Consider the following 19,398-nt stretch of genomic DNA (forward strand, 5'->3'; position numbering starts at 1 on the left):
ACCTTCAGCTGGCGGCTCCCTTCCTGCTTCCTGTTCCCCTGGATAAAACCACAGCAGAGATCTACACTATCTGCTACAGTCCACCAACACGCAGTCCAACTTACTCTACCACATGCAGCCTACAACACACCCTGCCCATCAGTCTGGACAAACACTGAACACACTACAACACACCCTGCCACACGCTCTGGACAAACACTGAACACACTACAACTCACCCTGCCCATACGCTCTGGACAAACACTGAACACACTACAACACACCCCGCCCCCACACTCTGGACAACCACTGAACACAGTTCAATTAGCATATGTCCTTTCTGAACAGTTCATATCCAGCTGTAGGTTTCACTTGGTATAGTAGCCTACAGTGGTTCTACATGCATGCACGCACGCACACACACATATACACAGAAACACACGCACACACACAAACACACGCACACACACAGAAACACACGCACACACACAGAAACACACGCACACACACACAGAAACACACACACAGAAACACACACACACACACATGCTTCTATTGAAGGGAGTTCCTGTTTCATCCCATTCATCACTTTATAATGTAACTCTCTGGAAGCGAAGCTTCACACTGACCTCCACCTGGAAACAGCAGCGACAGCACACAAACACACGCACGCACACACACACACACACACACACAGAAACACACGCACACACACACACAGAAACACACGCACACACACACACACACAAACACACACACAACACACACACACACACAGAAACACACACGCACACACAAGGCTGGAGCTGGGGCTGGGGCTGGAGCTGAGGCTGAGGCTGGAGCTGGGGTTGGGGCTGAGGCTGGGGCTGGGGCTGGAGCTGGGGCTGAGGGCTGAAGCTGAGGCTGGGTTCAGGGCTGGGACTGAGGCTGGGGCTGAGGCTGGAGCTGAGGGCTGGGACTGGGACTGAGGCTGAGTTCAGGGCTGGGACTGAGGCTAAGGCTGGGGCTGGAGCTGAGGCTGGAGTCGATGGGTGGAGACCGCAGACTTGATGACATGAGAGGCCGAGACATTCCGATACATTCAGATCCAGACATTGATACATTCAGATCCGCTCTGCCGAGGCCTGTGACAACACTGTCTGCAGCAACACTGTCTGCACTAACGACTTCACAGCGTTTCTCAGTGTTTTCTCAGCGTTTTGTAACCATGGCAGCGCTGACCCCCCCCCCCCTCCTTGCACCCTTTCACTCCCCGGACAGGATATATTAACCCCAATCAGGAAGTAGCACCAGCTTGGCCCAATCAGGAAGTAGCACCAGCTTAGTCCAGGAAGTCAGAGCACACAGCCGTGGAGACGGGAACGAGGCACGTCGGTCATCTATGAGCAGGGAAGCGAGTGAGGCGCTGGCGGGAGGGAGGAGAAACAGGAACAGGAAGTGTGTCACCGGGGCAGACAAACAGGAAGTGTCTCTGTGTGTGGTTCAGTGTTGGTGTCGGGGGTTAATCATCAGTTCCTCTCCCTATTACTGTTTCGCTCCCTCTGTACTCTCTGACACCGCTGCTCTCGTCAGAGCACACAGAAACTGCACCCGCAACCTACATGCACACACACACACACAAACACGCACGCACGCACACACACACACACGCACGCACGCACACACACACACGCACGCACGCACACACACACACACACACACACACACACACACACACACTTCCCGAGTCGTACCGTACAGCTGAAAGAGAACACACCAGGCCTGAGGTGCTATGGCTACCGCGCCCCCCCATGCGCAGTCAGGGCAGGCAGACAGCAGAGCTCGAATCCCCTGGTAGTTCCAGGGTACCCCCCTGTAGTTCCAGGTTACCCCCCTGTAGTTCCAGGTTAGCCCCCTGTAGTTCCAGGTTAGCCCCCTGTAGTTCCAGGTTACCCCCCTGTAGTTCCAGGTTACCCCCCTGTAGTTCCAGGTTATCCCCCCCCCGTAGTTCCAGGGTAGCTCTGTCTGCAGGCAGGGTGTCCCTAGAGCAACAGGATGTGCTCTGCTCACAGCTGACAGAGGGAGGGGCGCGTCTAGGTAGCTCGCTCTAGGGACTGTGCTGTGCAGAACTCTGTAGGGCAATTGTGACAATGCTGCCCACGCATGTGCTGGTTTGTGTGTTTGTGTGTGTGTGTGTGTTAAGCTACACCCATGTGATACTGCTGTTAACAGTGTAACCTCTCTACTGGCCAGTAGGCTCATTGACGGGTGCCCTGGCCTGCCTGCCTTCTCTACAGACAATAGTACCCTTTGTCCCTGCACTGTGTGTGTGTGTGTGTGTGTGTGTGTGTGTGTGTGTGTGTGTGTGTGTGTGTGGACCAGCTCTCTGTCTCCAGCCCACGCTGTAATGAAGTGATCATGAGGAGAATGAATCTCACAGAGGAACACTGGACACAGTTTAGATAGATCCATTACTAATGATATTACTAATGACAATAAACTACAGAGAGAGAGAGAGAGAGCGCACATATACTGTACACACACACGCGCACACACATGCAGATGCACACGCACGCACACACGCACACATCTGCTACTGTGTTGATGTTCTCTCAGCCTCAGCGACACTGGTTCTCAGGAAAAGGACAGCAACACCAGAGACAGAACTGTTCTCTGGAAACAACCGGCATTAAGAGGAAGAAACAAGCAGCACTACTTAACAAGAACAAGAAGAAGAAGAAAAGCAGACCACCGCATTTCCATAGCCGATGAGAGAGAGATGTTCTAGTGACATGTAAAGCAGTGGTAGTTACTGGCAGGCTCTGGGTCAGTTGTTCTAGTGACATGTAAAGCAGCAGTAGTTACTGGCAGGCTCTGAGTCAGTTTCCACCGAAGGTTGAAGGTGATACTTCCTACTCTGTCTGCCCTGAGGCCCCTCACAGAGGGGGTGAGAGGTGTGTGTGTGTGTGTGTGTGTGCGTGTGCCTACCACTGACATTAGTAGGTCATATCTGAGGTCTGCTGGCTGGCTGGCTAACGTGGACCTCTCCTCTTCAACTCCCGAGACACCCAAACTAACAGAAGAGGTAGGCCTAACCTTGTCTTGAACCTCAGAAAAGGTGCTGTCTACTTCATGGCTTATTATGCAGATGAAGACTACTTGAAAATCCTCTTACTGGGAAGAGTTACATGTATATAGAGAGAGACAGAGAGATACCTGTATATAGAGAGAGACAGAGAGATACCTGTATATAGAGAGAGACAGAGAGATACCTGTATACCAAGATAGATATACAGATGGAGACACAAAGAGAGGGCTATACAGAGAGAGATATATAGACAAAGAGAGGGCGATACAGAGAGAGATATATAGACAAAGAGAGGGCTATACAGAGAGAGATATATAGACAAAGAGAGGGCTATACAGAGACAAAAGTGACAGTTAGAAAGGAAAGTCAGAAGTAGACAGGATTGAAGACGAGTGGCAACATCTCCACCGTCACTGACCACAGAGCTGCTTGCATATAAACCACACCGCCTCGCTGAGGTTCTCTATGTCCCAGCCCCCCTGCACCTCTCAGCCTCCCTGCCTCAGCCTCTCTCAGCCTCTCAGCCTCCCTGTCTGCCTCAGCCTCTCAGCCCAGCACTCCCAGCTCCAGCACTTCCAGCTCCAGCACTCCCAGCTCCAGCACTCCCAGCTCCAGCACTCCCAGCTCCAGGTGCTCGTGAGCCCAGCTGAGCAGGGTGGAGCCAGCCTGGTGAGACCGCCACTGTAGGGGCTCCAATGGTGCTAAAGAAAGACTAGTGTGGAAAGACTGGATTCTCTGGGCACATCCAGTATGGCTCAGTTTACAGCCTATAAACAGTTGGGGTGCACTTGATTTAGATCCCCACTTGGACTTTTGTCTTGTGTTACCATGGTAGAAAAATGGATTCAATTACGTTTTCTGTCACTTATAAACACAAAGTACTCAAAGTGAAAAAACAGACATTTTCCGAAATTAATTACAAATATAAAACTGAAAATAATTGATTCCATATAGTATCCCCCCCCCCCCCCATCAAGCTGGATGGGTACCGTTGGTGAACAGTCATTTTTAAGTCTTGCCACTGATTCTCAGGCTTTGACTCGGCCATCTCAGAGTCTAGGCTTTGACTCGGCCATCTCAGGATATTCACTCTTTTTTTTCCGCTCCTGAGTGGCTTTGGATGCATGTTTCGGGCCATTGTCCTGCTGGAAGACATCTTCTCCCAAGTCCCAGGTCTCTTGCAGACTTCAGCGGATGCAACTTCAGAAGTTCTCTATACTTTGCTCCATTCATTTTGCCCTCTATCTTGGTTAGTTTCCAGTCCCTACTGCAGGGAAGCATCTCCAGCCTGATGCTGCCACCTCCATACTTCACAGTAGGGATGGAGTTCTGAGGTTGATGAGCAGTGTTAGGCACCAAACATAGCACTTGGTGCTGAGGACAAAAAGTTTGCTTTTAGTCTATAGAATCTTCTCCCACTTGGACTCAGTCTCCCATATGCCTTAAGGCAAACTCTAGCCAATATTTTATGTGAGTTTTTTCTTCTTGCCACTCTCCCATAAAAGCCAGATCTGTGAAGAGTCCAGGCTGTTGTTGTCCCATGCAGCTTCTCCCATCTCACCCATGGAGGACTGTACCTCCTTCAGAGTTCCCATCTCAACCATGGAGGACTGTACCTCCTTCAGAGTTCCCATCTCAACCATGGAGGACTGTACCTCCTTCAGAGTTCCCATCTGACCATGGACCTTGCTTTTGAGGCCTGTTCTAGACCGATTCACAGCTCAGACATTCTCTCCATTGTTTATGAAGAGCTTATCTGTGCTCCGGGGGATGTTCAATGCCTTGGATCCTTTCCCTGATTGGTGCTTTTCAAGAACCTTGTCCCGGAGTGTGGAATGTTCCTTGGTCTTCATAGTGTAGTTTAGGAATGCTCTACCCAGCGGTGGGCTCACCCAAGGACAGGTGTGTTTATTCTGAAAGCATGTGAAATGCCTCAATTGCACACAGGTGCAACATTGCACATTGTGACTTCTGAAGAAAGTTGATTGTGCAAGAGCTCATTTAGGTGTGTCATGGCAAAGGGAGAGAATACTTAGGCAATCAATCATTGACAGTTTTTTATAGTTTTACATATTTTTGAAATATGTGTGTATTTTTCACTTTGAAATTATAGAGTACTTTGTGTTTTATCAGTGACAAAAAAACGACATTAAATCCATGTTGATGTCATGTTCTAACCCAATGTGAAATGGCGGCCCTGGTGATGTAAATCAAGTGCACCCCAAGTGTATTTGCAATTAGTACTGACATGTTTCAGACAGTAATAAAAAAAGTTTTCATTTGCAAACCAAGACCTGCACCTGTCCACAAGAGAACTCAGGTGTGCTTCTCATTCACCGTCTTGACTCCTAACCTGATCTGGGACTTCACACACAGAAACACTACAATACTACACAGGTATCAAAACAGCCAGTCAGACATCTCTGTCCTCCTCCTCCTCACCTGGGCTGGGAGTTCTCCTCATACATGCGTTCCTTCCCCTCCTTGAACAGGCTGATGGTCTGCTTGGTCTTCTTGGTCAGATTCTCCATGAAGACCCGGAAGTACTCGTTCTCCCCGAGGGTGTCCATCTTGCCCTCGTAGCGGGAGAGGACGGTGCGCAGGTGCTGGTAGGTGTCTGGCAGCAGGTCCAGGATGTAGGGAGGGCTGTTCTTCAGGGCCAGCTTGGGATTCTGACACAGACGGACCACCTGGGGGAGGGGGGGAGGAGTGGAGCGGAGGGGGAGAGAGAGGAGAGGACGGGGAGAGGAGGAGGAGAGGACAGGGAGAGGAGGGGGAGGAGAGGATGGGGAGAGAGAGGAGAGGAGCGGGGTTAGAGGGATCCTGACCAGTCTCTCTCTCAGAAGAGCTCCTTCAAAAGAGAAGCATCAATCCAGTGAGCTGCTGAGTTAGGATTAGGGTTAGGGTTAGGTTGGGGCTAGGGTTAGGGCTAGGGTTAGGTTGGAGTTAGGGATAGGGTTAGGTTGGGGTTAGGGCTAGGGTTAGGTTGGGGCTAGGGTTAGGTTGGGGCTAGGGTTAGGTTGGGGCTAGGGTTAGGTTGGGGCTAGGGTTAGGGCTAGGGTTAGGTTGGGGCTAGGGTTAGGTTGGGGCTAGGGTTAGGTTGGGGCTAGGGTTAGGGCTAGGGTTAGGTTGGAGCTAGGGTTAGGTTGGGGCTAGGGTTAGGGCTAGGGTTAGGAAGGACTATCCTAAAGACGCTGCATTGGTTCTGCAATGGTGTTTTTCAATCTCTCAAATTGTGCGAAACCTGGACGAATGTCTTTAGTCTCTAGTTGAGCGCACTTGTTGACTCTAGGGTCAGGGTAGTGAATCTATTCTAAGGACATCGATAGAAGTGGAAAGTCTCATCTCAACCTCACCACTTCCTGTTGGTCGACTAACAGATCTGACGCAAAGATCTGACACACACCAGGGCTCAACAATAACGGTTGCCCGATGGCCCGGGGGCAGTAAACAGCTACATTGGGCATGTAAATATATAACTCACTGGCACGATTGGGCCAGTGGCATTTTTTCAATGCTCAGCGTGTTTTCAAAACAAAAAAAAGACGTGTACACAGCGTAGTTTACTTTTAACATAAAAAGGTTTTTTGCCTGATTTGATTTGAATGTGCCATTCCATCAATCAAGATTGAGTAGCGCCTACAGAGTATGTGACGTGTAGTGGTGACACTCTTTCTCACAGAGTCAGACAACATGCCAACATGGAGGAGAATGAGAAATATGAGTTTAAGCGCAAAAGAGCATTTCAAGAGGCGTGGAAGGAGGAGTTCAAATGGGTATCTTTGGAGGTGGTGGTTGTATTTTTCAGCTGGCCTGTGTAATGTTGAAAAGAGAAGCCTTGGTGTTGTTCCCATCTTTTGTGGCCATATGTGGTTCTGATTTCCTGCAGTTTTTGAAGTTTACATGTTTCATTTGCTTAATATATTAATTCAATATTTATAATAAATGACATAAAAATGTACTGTAGTCTGTTTTTAATTGATACCAGCTTAAATAAAACAATTTGTATTCGGGCCAGGAGTTCAAATGGGTATCTTTGGAGGTGGTGGTTGTATTTTTCAGCTGGCCTGTGTAATGTTGAAAAGAGAAGCCTTGGTGTTGTTCCCATCTTTTGTGGCCATATGTGGTTCTGATTTCCTGCAGTTTTTGAAGTTTACATGTTTCATTTGCTTAATATATTAATTCAATATTTATAATAAATGACATAAAAATGTACTGTAGTCTGTTTTTAATTGATACCAGCTTAAATAAAACAATTTGTATTCGGGCCAGTAAAAAATTACTTTGGGCCAGTAGATTTCTGACCCACTTGCCCGACCGGGAATGTGAAAAAAAACCTTAGCGTTGAGCCCTGCACACGCAAGCACGCACGCACACACAAGCACGCACGCACACGCACGCACACACACACTGACGTAGGCCTGCACGGTCGAGCGCAGAGCCTACACTTGCACACATGCACACAGACTTCACTGTAGGCATATGGTATCCCTGTGGTCAGACAAACAGATGGCCTACTCTACCCCACACACAGGTGTGCAGGCCTACTCTACCCCCCACACACACAGGTGTGCAGGCCTACTCTACCCCACACACACACAGGTGTGCAGGCCTACTCTACCCCCCACACACACAGGTGTGCAGGCCTACTCTACCCCACACACACACAGGGGTGCAGGCCTACTCTACCCCCCACACACACAGGGGTGCAGGCCTACTCTACCCCACACACACACAGGGGTGCAGGCCTACTCTACCCCCCACACACACAGGGGTGCAGGCCTACTCTACCCCACACACAGGTGTGCAGGTCTACTCTACCCCACACACACACAGGTGTGCAGGTCTACTCTACCCCACACACACACAGGTGTGCAGGCCTACTCTACCCCACACCCAGTGTGCAGTATGGCCAAGTCCCCACAGAGTGCTACAGCCCAGAGACCTGTCTGTCAATCATCTACACAGAGACAGTGAGCATACTGAGAAGACAGAGCTGTCCACTCATGACACCAGGAAGCTGTGCAGGTGTAACTCAGTCCTCCTCCTGTGGGGGGGGGGGGGGGGTTAGGGTTAGGGTTGGGGGGCTGTGTTCCCAGACGGCCAGGCCAGCTGGCTTCATTAATGTTCAACTGCTGGTTCCAGAGAACAGTCTAGAATCTCACAGTACTCAGAGAGAGAGACAGACAGCTTGGAGTCATGTAATCTAAAAAGAGAATATTCTATCCACTGGCTCACCCATCTGCACTGCCCGAGATAGATGGAGAGAGAGAGAGAGAGAGAGAGAGAGAGAGGGAGAGAAAGAGAGAGAGAGAGGGAGGGAGGGAGAGAGAAAGAGGTGGGGAGAGAGAGAGAGAGAGAGAGGCATTTTCAGAGTGCACATTAATGTTCCACCTGTGGACTAACTGTTGTTTGTGACATAATAACTGCGTTCACCAATCAGTGTTGTGCTCAGTGTAATACCTAACCTGCTGGGGACATGAGGCGTGATTAACGGGACAACGAGATGCCAACACAGACACCCACCTGCTGCCCAGGACGGGCAGGCGTTCCAGGCCAGCGAACCACCCAGCAGAGGCTGACCTGCTTGACTGGAGGCCCTGTGGTAGCAGCAGTACTATGCTAGCCTAATAAAGGGTGTTTGTGGAAGGAGATGTTCAGAATTAGAACTTACACACACGTGTCCTGTGTGGTTTTCCTCTCTGTGACCCTAGCCTCTATTTTAATTATGCGGTCAGAGGTGTAGTGGACTGTGTGTGACCGAAGCACTGGAGTTCTATAGGCTGTGTACTCTACCTGTAAGATAATCTCTACAGCTCTCTGGCATATTGGAAGAATGGCAACTTAAGGCTGACATTTCTCAGTGATAGGCTACAACCTCACACACACACACACGCACACACACACACACACACACACACACACTTCCTCTGCGGACAGCATAATACTTGTGTATTGATTGTGCAGAGCAGGTCACTTTCAGAGAGACAGAAGCAGAAGTGCAGTGTCACTTCTGGTTTCCAGGGCTTGGTGACGGCCCCCTGGGCCAGAGTGGGAAAGATGTGTCAGTCCACAGCTACCACGACCTGCTAACAATGCAAGATAGGGCAGGAGGGTGTCACTGCTAACGGAGTAGGGGTTGGGGTTGACTCAGGCTTACAGCCTAGCTTGGAGAGAGGAGGTAGAGATACAATAGTCTTGTACTCTCCTCTCTTGAGCACTTTGTGATAGTGTGAAACCCACAGGAAATGGGGGTCAAGCTGCTACAACGTTTTTTTCCGAGAGGCACAGCAGTTAAATGTGTCTCCAGTGAAACAGCTCAACAGGCCAGAACTCTCTGACTAGATCACATTTCACCTCCTCAGTAGTGAACACACCAACGGTAGCACCTCTGGTAGACTTCTGCGGGTGTGGAGAGCTACAGTAGCTGCACTTATGAGGGCTAGAAACTGCAGTCAAATAGCTAGATTGTGTGAAACTCCCTGAACTGACCCGGTTTCACCACCAAACACCAAACAGCTTGCTATGTGCCCTTACATCCACTCTGGACTAGCCTGTACTGCTGGACCGTGTTCAACGCACAGCTGTGTGAAGCCAGAAGGGTAACAGTATTGGGGGCTGTTATGGAGCAATAGCGAGAGTGTGATGATGATGTTGCCCCGTGTGATTAGCTGTGTGTCAGCCTCCCCATGCAGAGCTATCAGTGCGAACCTTAATGATCCCAACATCGCACTTCCCTTGCACATTATTGGCTAGCTCAAGCACCACCGTTGGTCTTCTTAAGATAGCTAACAGTAGCTAATAATGCACAATATTAAATAACAGCAAAAGCCTCCTGCCTGGCCTGCTAGCAAGCTAGCTATCCTGCCTCGTTCATTTCTGCCTGCCTAGCTTCATTATCAATAATAGCTGATTAGCTACGCTAGATAGCAGCACTGTCTATCACGCACCTTGTCCATGAGTTTCCAGCATTTCTCCACCGTCTTCTTGTCCACGGCGCCGGGTTGGTGGTGTGAGTGGAGGTGGTGGTGATGGGGTTGGAACGCGTCCTTCATCAGCCCGATTAGCCCTCCGCCTTTCTTCAGGTTTCCAGCCATGTTCGAGCTCCGCTAGGGTCGGCCAGAGCGGCAGCCAGAGGCAGATGTGATTCGGCACCCCCCGGCGAAGACAGCGCCCGAGTCAGATTCGAGCGAGAGTCCGTCGGGGGGGAGAGAGGGGGGTTCTATCGAAGGAAGGGTCCCATCGGTTAGATCGGTCAGCCAAAACCCCCCGTCCAAGAACAAGCAGTTACGTTAGCTGGCTCGGTAGCTAACTAACGTTAACGTTAGATCGCTGGATCCGCTGTCAGTGAACTGGGCAAGCCGCTCAGTCTTACCCTACCCTACCAAGACAGGCTAATTCATTAGCTAACTTAAGCTAGCTAACAAAAAAGAACCGACTGCGTTCTCCTTCTCCGTGGCCTTGACTCTCTTCGGCAGCTCGCTCGTCTCGTCTGCGCTGAGCACTCTGAGTCTTGAAGGGAAGTTGAGACTGCGGGCTCGGGGCAGTCGGAGGTGTCACTAGCGGCACTAAAGCCAGACTGGCAGCCTTTTACTGGCTTCACTGCTGGAGGAGGAACAAACGCTGACGCCCATAGACTGAAGAGGGAATTAGCCTACATTAACCTGTCACAAAATATTACTTCAGACAGGGAGAGCTAGGGTCAATAAATACAACAGGGGGAATAAGCACAGCCTTGTGTTGCTCCTCTCTCTAGTGTGCTGCCTATGCGTGGTCGCGTTGCCTTTCCTGTGCAAGCCCCTTCCGTTCACACAACCTCGCCCTCGACCCCAGGGTTGCCAGGTTTCTTTTATAGAATCCCCCAAGATTCTGCTAAATTGCCCATATTGGGTTTTTCTAATAGGCGGTGTTACTTTCTTCTGTTTTTATTTTACCCAAATTCTCCGCCCTTCGCTAATTGAGAAAGGGCAAGAACGGAACCGCCGTGATAGTTTTGCCATTATTTCACTTAATGTCGGTTTTACGTCCCCCTTTTCTCTTTTAGTATTCTGCTTTGTATATGAATTGTGCTTATACTCGATGGGGCAATCCTGACGATTATTTCAAGCCCGCAAGACATGAAGTGCTCATTCAAAGTCCCAGTTAACTTGAACACACCCCCGGATTCCCGGAGCGCGTCTGCTCGTCACCCCAACAACCACAGACGCCAACTATGCCCTAGCGACCGTCTCTAGCAGACAGCTCCAATAAAAGCGCTCCTCTACTGCAATAAATAAGTGAAAGTGCTCTACTCAACCTGTAATTGGCTAGTCTGGCAGTCAATCAACCATAAACTCAACAGTCCGTAACACAGCTACATTAGCCTATACATTATTCGACTGGAGAAGATGCCTCCAAAGAGAAAGATTAAACGAAAGATAAAGAAGGCAAAGAAGAAACCGGAAGATGGTAGGCCTACTTATTTTCCATTCCTCTGAACTCTTATCTGTTGAATTTACTGTATTTCATGTTCAGCTTCATCATCACACGGTAGCCTGGTAGGTTATATCGTCATTTCTGTAGCAAATATTATCCAGATGTCATCAGATCAAAATGAGCATCTGTTGATTTTCTCATACTACTGTAACTACGTCATCCAACGGGATACAGGTGCGGATGGACTGATGATGAAGTACAGGAGCAGTGTGTTGGATGCTGAGATTCTGAAAGATCATCTAGGTAATTAGCTTAAGCCATCCAACATCAACTGGTTGCTATATTCTTACTCATATTAAACATGCCCATGCAGAATGCTAATGTGATATTACATCTTGTTTGATTGTTTACATGTGTGCATGCATGTGTCTGTCTTTGCATATGTAAATGTGTGTGTGTGTGTACTTGTGTGTGTGTGTATTTGTGTGTGTATTTGTGTGTGTGTGCATGGGTGTGTGTGTGTGTATTTGTGTGTGTGCGTGTGTGTGCATGCGTGCATGTGAGTGTGTGTGCTTGTGTGTGCATGTGTGTGTTTGTGTGTGCATGCGTGTGTGTGTGTATTTGTTTGTGCGTGTGTGTATTTGTGTGTGTGTCTGTGTGTGCATGTGTGTGCTTGTGTGTGCGTATGTGTGTGTTTGTGTGTGTGTGCATGCGAGTGTGTGCGTGTATTTGTGTGTGCGTGTGTGTATTTGTGTGTGTGTGTATTTTTGTGTGCCTGTGTGTGTATTTGTGTGTGCCTGTGTGTGTGTGTATCTGTGTGTGTGTGCGTGTATTTGTGTGTGCCTGTGTGCGTGTGTGTATGTGTGCGCGCCCCAGCCTTGCGGTGCGATGCTGCACGGCAGGCCCAGATGGTGAGCAGTGACATGCGGTCCCGGGTCAGAGACATGGAGCAGACGCTGCGCTGCGAGAGGCAGGACCGGAGAGATGTGAGCGCAGGTCTGCTTCAGCATTAACAGGGCCTCCCGTCTGCTGCTCCGCCCACGCCTTGCACAACTCTCCACACACAGATGTTTTCACATCCTGCGGACAATTTATGTTTAGCATACTCTGAGTTCTAACACCGTGTCCTAACTACATGCGACGCGAGTGAGCGTCAGCTACAAAATGCGTTCCATTGCTTTGTTTTCTATTGTTATGTCCTAACTGGACACGAGCTACGCAGCGTGAAGCGGCGCGACGTTTTAACTGCCCTTTTGACGCTCTGTTCCTATTTTCCTCCTGTCGCTCGCGTTGACAGGCGTTCCTTCTTTAACTGTCTTCAGTTGGGAATATAGACAAATGACGTAACAGAACAGGAAATTTAACGTTTTCAGTTAGGACAGCAAGCGTGCGATGTCGCGTTCTGTTGCTCGCGTCGCAAGCAGGACACCTCTATCTATCTAGACTAAGTATTCAAGTATATCTTTGAGATAAAAACGTTCCTCATATCTGGACTGGATATGAAGCTCATCCTGTAGAGCGTGTAGTTCAGGAAGTGAAGCTGTAGTTCAGGTAGCTAGGTGTGACGGTCCCCTCTCCCCTAGACATGTCCCGCCAGTATGAGAGCATGCAGACGGAGCTGACAGCTAAGGTGAGGAGGCTGGAGGAGGAAGTCAGCCTGCTGAGACAGCAGCTCGGTAAGGACACATGCGAGGACTGGTTAACCGTCTAACACATGCTATTATACAAGCAAGGTGCAGTGCATACTATATGAAGAGAGCATTTGCAATGGAGAGAGAGTGTGTGTGTGTGTGTGTGTGTGTGTGTGTGTGTGTGTGTGTGTGCGTGCGATGTTCAGCCCAGTGTCAGGAGGATCTTAGGACAGAGGGCGCACATCGTGAGCAGATGCAGCAGGAGAAGGATGGCGCCATCGCTGAGTTACAGAGCAGACTGGACAACATGGAGACTGACTATGAGAAGATCCTACATGTGAGTTATGATAGACGCTTTATTGATTGGGCAAACTGCATACAGTAAATGAATTGTCCCTGCTGAATTGATGAGCCTGTACAGCAGTAAAGCATTCTGTCTTCATACTATTCTCATCCATTTCTAACATAATGTCATTCTCAGACCTCAAGAGAATGATACTGTATTGTCTAATGTCTAATAGTAGATATTGAAGGTCTGTGGTTCGAGACCCAGCTGTTGCATGTGCTTTGTGTCCTGTGCTTCTGCTCCAGGACTCTCTGGACAGTCTGTCATCCCAGCTGGAGGAGGTGAGGCAGGGCTGGGAGGAGCAGAGCGGAGACCTCCACCAGGACTACAAGGACCTGCTCTCCGAGTTTGGCCTCAGCTCTCTGGACATCTGAATGGGTTACAGCTGTTCAGTCTGTTTCAACCATATACTGTAGGCCTACCCTTGTGTTTATGTCAAAAAACAATGTCAATTTAATAAAGTTTTTGAGTTTGAAAGTCTTAGTGCTCTATAAAGCATGGTCCGGAGTATTACAGTAGCCAATCATGTTCTACCCACAGTCACCTCAGATGTCAGCGATGAAAGGGAAAAGTACAACCCTTTGGAAGGAATTCCCATCTCAGTTCCCGCCAATTCCCACGGCACAGCAACAAGTGAATTGGCACATAAGACAAACCATTTAAATGCTGCATTTTATTTCAATATTCAACATCTTCCTCCTCATCACCACAGTCACCAGAGTCTTCCCCCACCTCCTCATAATCCTTCTCCAGGGCCTCCATGTACTCTCTGGCTTCAGAGACCTCTCCCTCCTCCATGCCCTCTCCCACAGACTAGTGCACCAAGGCCCTATTGGCGTACATCAGGTCAGACTCTTGGTCCAGCCTGGCCCAGACCTCGGCGATGGCGGTGGTGTTGCTCAGCATGCACACAGCTCTCTGGACCTTGGCCAGGTCTCCTCCAGGGACCCCAGTGGGGGGCTGGTAGTTGATCCCCACCTTGAAGCCAGTGGGGCACCAGTCCACAAACTGAATGGAGCGGCATTTATTAATGGCGGCGTTAACGTCTTTGGGCACAATCTCACCACACTAGAGCAGGCAGCAGGCCATGTTCTTGCTGCACCTGTGGTCACACATCACCATCTGGTTGGCTGGCTGGAAGCAGGTGCTGGTGATCCCCGGGACAGATGGCTGCTTGTGATTGGCCTTCTCTGCCGAGCTGATGGGAGCAAAGGTGACCAGGGGGACGTGGATACGGGGTTGGGACACCTGGCGGGTCTGGAACTCAGTCAGGTCCACGTTGAGCGTTCTGGAGGCGCTGATGGAGGAGATGAGTCGGTTGAGACTGGTGTAGGACAGCTGTTACACTAGCAGATCTCGAAGATGGCCTCGTTGTCCACCATGAAGGAGCAGTTTGAGTGGTGGGGGTGGTGTGGGTGGTCAGGATGGTCAGTTGTGGGGCTCCACCACGGCTGTGGACATCTGAGGAGCTGGGTAGATGGAGAACTCCAGATTGAATCTGGTAATTTCCGTAGTCAACAGACAGACGCTTAATCAGCAAGGAAGTAAAGCCAGAGCTGGCTCCTCCAAAGCTGTGGAAGATGAGGAGCAGTCCAGTGCATTGGTCTGGCTGAGGTACAAGACAATGATTAATAGTCCATTTAAATATGAATAACATCAAAGGTGCAATTGTCAAGATTTCGATGCAGACCAATTTATAATACTATAATACCATCCTCAGACCTCCTTCCCCCCCCAAAATGTAATGATTATGACTTCATAATCCCGGGGCGGCATCAGCAGTTGAGCACCATACGCACCGGTATTACACAGCCTATCCAACACAGAGCCCACAATCCCTTTGCCGACATTGTAGTGCCCACGACCGTAGCTGTTGGCAGCGCCCGCCTTGCCACTGATGAGCTGCTCAGAGTGGTACAGCAGACCACCTCGCCACTGATGAGCTGCTCAGGGTGGTACAGCAGACCGCCTCGCCACTGATGAGCTGCTCAGGGTGGTACAGCAGACGATAGGATTTCTTATCTAATCTAAAAAATAAAAAAAATAACCCAAGAAGACTGCAGCTGGAGATGTTTGTGTGATCTGCCCTGACGAAGTCCTCCTGGCCCAAACATGATCTGCCCTGACGAAGGCCTCCTGGCCCAAACATGATCTGCCCTGACGAAGGCCTCCTGGCCCAAACATGATCTGCCCTGACGAAGGCCTCCTGGCCCAAACATGATCTGCCCTGACGAAGGCCTCCTGGCCCAAACATGGAGGCATTTTTATTATATGTTCATCATGAACTAGCCCAAGAATAAAGGCTTTTTAATTTTGTACCAGAAGAGCTGCCTTAGCTTTTTCTTTTCCATGATAACCCACGGATATGCAGAATTGTATAAGGAGGAAATGAACATGACTGTAACAGTCCAGAGGGAACCTGCAGGCAGCTTGCTTTTCTTACCCACAACCGACGGCTCCAGATCAATGAAGATGATGGAACATATCTCCCAGTAATTGCAAATGCTCCAAACTCCTGAATTTTATTCAGAATCATCAATTCTGTTGTTTGCCCTCCTACCACTGCTATCCAGGATGCATCCCCTACAAAGTGTGACGAGTTTCTGTCCTTTTTCTCAGAAAAGGTCGACAACATCAGAAGAAACATCCCACCCTCCACCCGGGACCTAGCTGTTACTCTGAGATGCTCATCCACCTTCTCCGTGTTCAGCTCCATCTCCCTCTCATCCCTCTCCAAGATGGCCGCCGCTTTGAGACCACCCACGTCCCCTCAGGACCCCGTCCCTGCCCCCCTCCTTAAGGAGGTTTTTGAGGCAGTTGGTCCTCACATCCTGTCCATCATCAACTGCTCCCTGGCCACAGGTATCGTTCCATCATGCCTAAAAGAAGCGGTAGTCCAGCCCCTTCTTAAGAAAGCCAGCCTAGATCCCACTACCTCCAGCGACTACAGACCCATCTCAAAATTACCATTTCTGTCGAAGCTGTTAGAAAAGGCCGTCCTCAGTCAGCTGCAGCCCTATCTCTAACACAACAACATACTGGAGAAATTTCAGTCCGGATTTAGGGCCAGCCACAGCACCGAGTCTGCCCTCTTGAAGGTGTTAAACGACCTACTCCTCATCGTTGACTCAGGGAAATGTGCTTCACTGGTTCTCCTGGACCTCAGTGCAGCATTTGATACTATAGATCACACCATCCTCCTCGACCGCCTCCAACAGGGGGTTGGCATCACCAACACAGCCTTGTCCTGGTTCAAGTCCTACCTCACAAACAGGACCTTTTCAGTGAATATAGCCAACCATTCATCCTGCCGTGTCAACCTCACCTGCGGGGTCCCTCAGGGCTCAATACTGGGTCCCATCCTTTTCTCCATCTACATGCTGTCCCTCAGCCAAGTCATTCATCGCCATAAGATTTCCTTCCATTGCTACGCCCAACGATACTCAAATCTATCTTCCACTCAGGGCAGACGATCCCTCTGGGCTGGACTGTTTGAGGGACTGCTTGCGGGATATAAAGGAGTGGATGTCACAAAACTTCCTGCAGCTCAATGACACCAAGAGTGAAATCCTTCTGATCGGCAACTCCACCTCGATCAGTCAGATCAGAAATAATCTAGAAAGTTTGTCCACCCTTGAAAAATCCCACATCAGAAACCTTGGGGTCATATTTGACACAGACCTCAAGTTTGACAAGCAAGTGAGATCTGTGGTGCAATCCTGTTTTTTCCAACTGCGCACAGTATCCAAAATCAAGTCCTTCCTCTCCTCCAGCGACCTACGGAGGGTCGTACTAATGCTCATCTTCTCAAGGCTGGACTATTGTAATGCCCTCTATGCCGGGGTCACCGACAAGACCATCCACAGCATGCAGCTAGTCCAAAATGCCGCTGCCAGTCTGGTGACAGGCACTAAGATGAGGGAACACATTTCTCCTGTCCTCTCCTCCCTTCACTGGCTCCCAGTGAAGCGCAGAGTGAAATTCAAGATCCTCACGTATGTCTTCAAAGCCCTCAATGGTCTTGCCCTAGCTTACATCAAAGATCTCCTGGACCAACCTACCAGCTTCAGGCCTGGTTGCCGGCTCAGATCTGGCAACCAGATGACCCTGAAGGTCCCTCGGTCAAAACTTGTCACAAAGGGAGACCGTGCATTCTCAGTGATGGCACCTGGGCTATGGAACAAGATTCCTCTGAACATCAAGTCCGCCACCACCCTGGACTCTTTTAGAGCACATCTTAAAACTCACCTCTTTGTCGCAGACGATCTATAATTTATGTCCTTGTCGTGTGTCTTAAATGTAGTTTCTTGATTATTTTGTGTCTCTTTTTGTACCCGGGCTGCGCCCCGGGCTGATGTAACAGTTGGTTGGGGGGCGCATTATAAATAAAAATAACATAACATAACAGTACCAGCCTCATTGAAGAAAGTACATCACATTACAGTCATTTAGCAGACGCTTTTATCCAAAGCGACTAACAATAATTGCATTTAACATACAAAAAGCCAATGCAATCTAGTGCTGAAGGCAAAGTGCAAGAATATCAATCTAAAATACAATAGGTGCTTAAGAGGGAGGATCCTGGTAGTACTTCTTGAAGAGGTGAGTTTTGAGCCTGTGGTGAAAGATGGGCAGTGACTCTGCTGTCCTGACGTCAGTGGGCAGTCCGTTCCACCACTGCGGGCCAGAGAAGAGCAGAGACTGTTCCTTTCATTGCCCTATAGGCTAGTGCCAGAATTTTAAACTGGATGCGAGCCGCTACAGAGAGCCAGTGTAGGGAACGGAGAAGAGAAGTTGTGTGGGAGAAGTTGGAGTGGTTGAACACCAGGTGAGCAGCAGCTTTCTGGACAAGTTCCAGGGGTTTAATGGCTGACGCCGGGGCCCCAGCAAGGAGGGAGTTGTAGTAGTCCAGGCGGGAGATGACCAGGGCCTGGATGAGCACCTGCACTGTTTCATCAGTGAGGGAAGGGTGAATCTTCCTGATTTTATAGAGCAGGAATCTGCAGAAGTGTGTGACGGATGTGATATGTGCAGCGAATGACAGTTGGTCATCCAGGGTCACACACAGATTTCTCACAGTCCGAGTTGGTGTCACCACTATGTCTTCAATGGTGATGGCCAGGTCCCATGCCATCACTATGTCTTCAATGGTGATGGCCAGGTCCCGTACCACCACTATGTCTTCAATGGTGATGGCCAGGTTCCGTACCACCACTATGTCTTCAATGGTGATGGCCAGGTCCCGTACCAAAGGGTAAGTCCTTCAGAGAAATGCCACTGGATACCGAGGCTGTCGCATCTCGCTGGATGCTCCAGATAATACTGTATAGCTCCCAGACCTATTTGTGGTCTGTCTACTGTAAACCTGAAACATAGAGACCATCATTTCTCTGATCGTTCCAGTCTTGAGCCAGCTGCAGGGGCGGCACGGAGCTCAGGAGGTTGAGTGCTCGCTGGGGATCGCAAGGACCCCGGCTCGATCCCAGCTTCCGGAGTGTGCTGAAGAGTCATTGAGCAAGACACTGAACCCCAAAACCATTCACGTGCGGCATGGTGGCGTAGTACCTAATACTGACCCCTCACAGCAAGAAGGTCTCTGGGCCTTTCTGTGCAGACTTTACATGTTTTCCCCGTGTTCACAAGGGTTTCCTCCCTAAGAACCCAATATGAAAAATGTTCTTCTCCTGACGAAGACGGACATGATCACTTGATCAGTCCCCGCGGCGCATCCCCTGCATGCTGCCTACTGTCTGCTCCCGGCTGCCCCTGGAGGAAGGCCAACGAGATGGGTTAAGAGCAGAGGAGAATTCCAACAGTGGACACTCCTGTCACTCTGTGTGGACTTGACGCCCCATCACCGTGTGCTATGCAGCCACTGTATGACAATAAAAGTTGTTTTGTTTTTTGAGCTAGCTGCAGTTTTTCTGCAGGCTCTCACTGGGCTACAATGGAAGTCAATG

General features: G+C 49.7%; 2 protein-coding genes across 2 annotated transcripts in view; one reads left to right on the forward strand and one right to left on the reverse strand.

The window, feature by feature from the left end:
* The window catches only part of cbl (Cbl proto-oncogene, E3 ubiquitin protein ligase), a gene marked incomplete at both ends in the record, with an annotated part of 46,394 nt that extends 36,251 nt beyond the window's left edge, over positions 1 to 10,143 (reverse strand). Inside the window, 2 exons of the mRNA XM_084454201.1 lie at positions 5,489 to 5,736; positions 9,997 to 10,143. Coding sequence (XP_084310327.1) covers positions 5,489 to 5,736; positions 9,997 to 10,143 — 395 coding nt within the window. The remainder of the gene's footprint in view (positions 1 to 5,488; positions 5,737 to 9,996) is intronic.
* Positions 10,144 to 11,433: 1,290 nt separating this feature from the next.
* Positions 11,434 to 13,812, forward strand: drc12 (dynein regulatory complex subunit 12 homolog; the record flags this gene model as incomplete). The annotated part of the gene is made up of 5 exons (XM_084454316.1): positions 11,434 to 11,494; positions 12,338 to 12,457; positions 13,045 to 13,137; positions 13,299 to 13,429; positions 13,684 to 13,812. The coding sequence occupies 5 exons, from the start codon at positions 11,434 to 11,436 to the stop codon at positions 13,810 to 13,812; spliced, it is 534 nt and encodes a 177-aa protein (XP_084310442.1).
* Positions 13,813 to 19,398: the final 5,586 nt, after the last annotated feature.

Source organism: Borostomias antarcticus, assembly GCF_949987555.1.
Source record: "Borostomias antarcticus genome assembly, chromosome: 1".
Lineage (NCBI taxonomy): Eukaryota > Metazoa > Chordata > Actinopteri > Stomiiformes > Stomiidae > Borostomias > Borostomias antarcticus.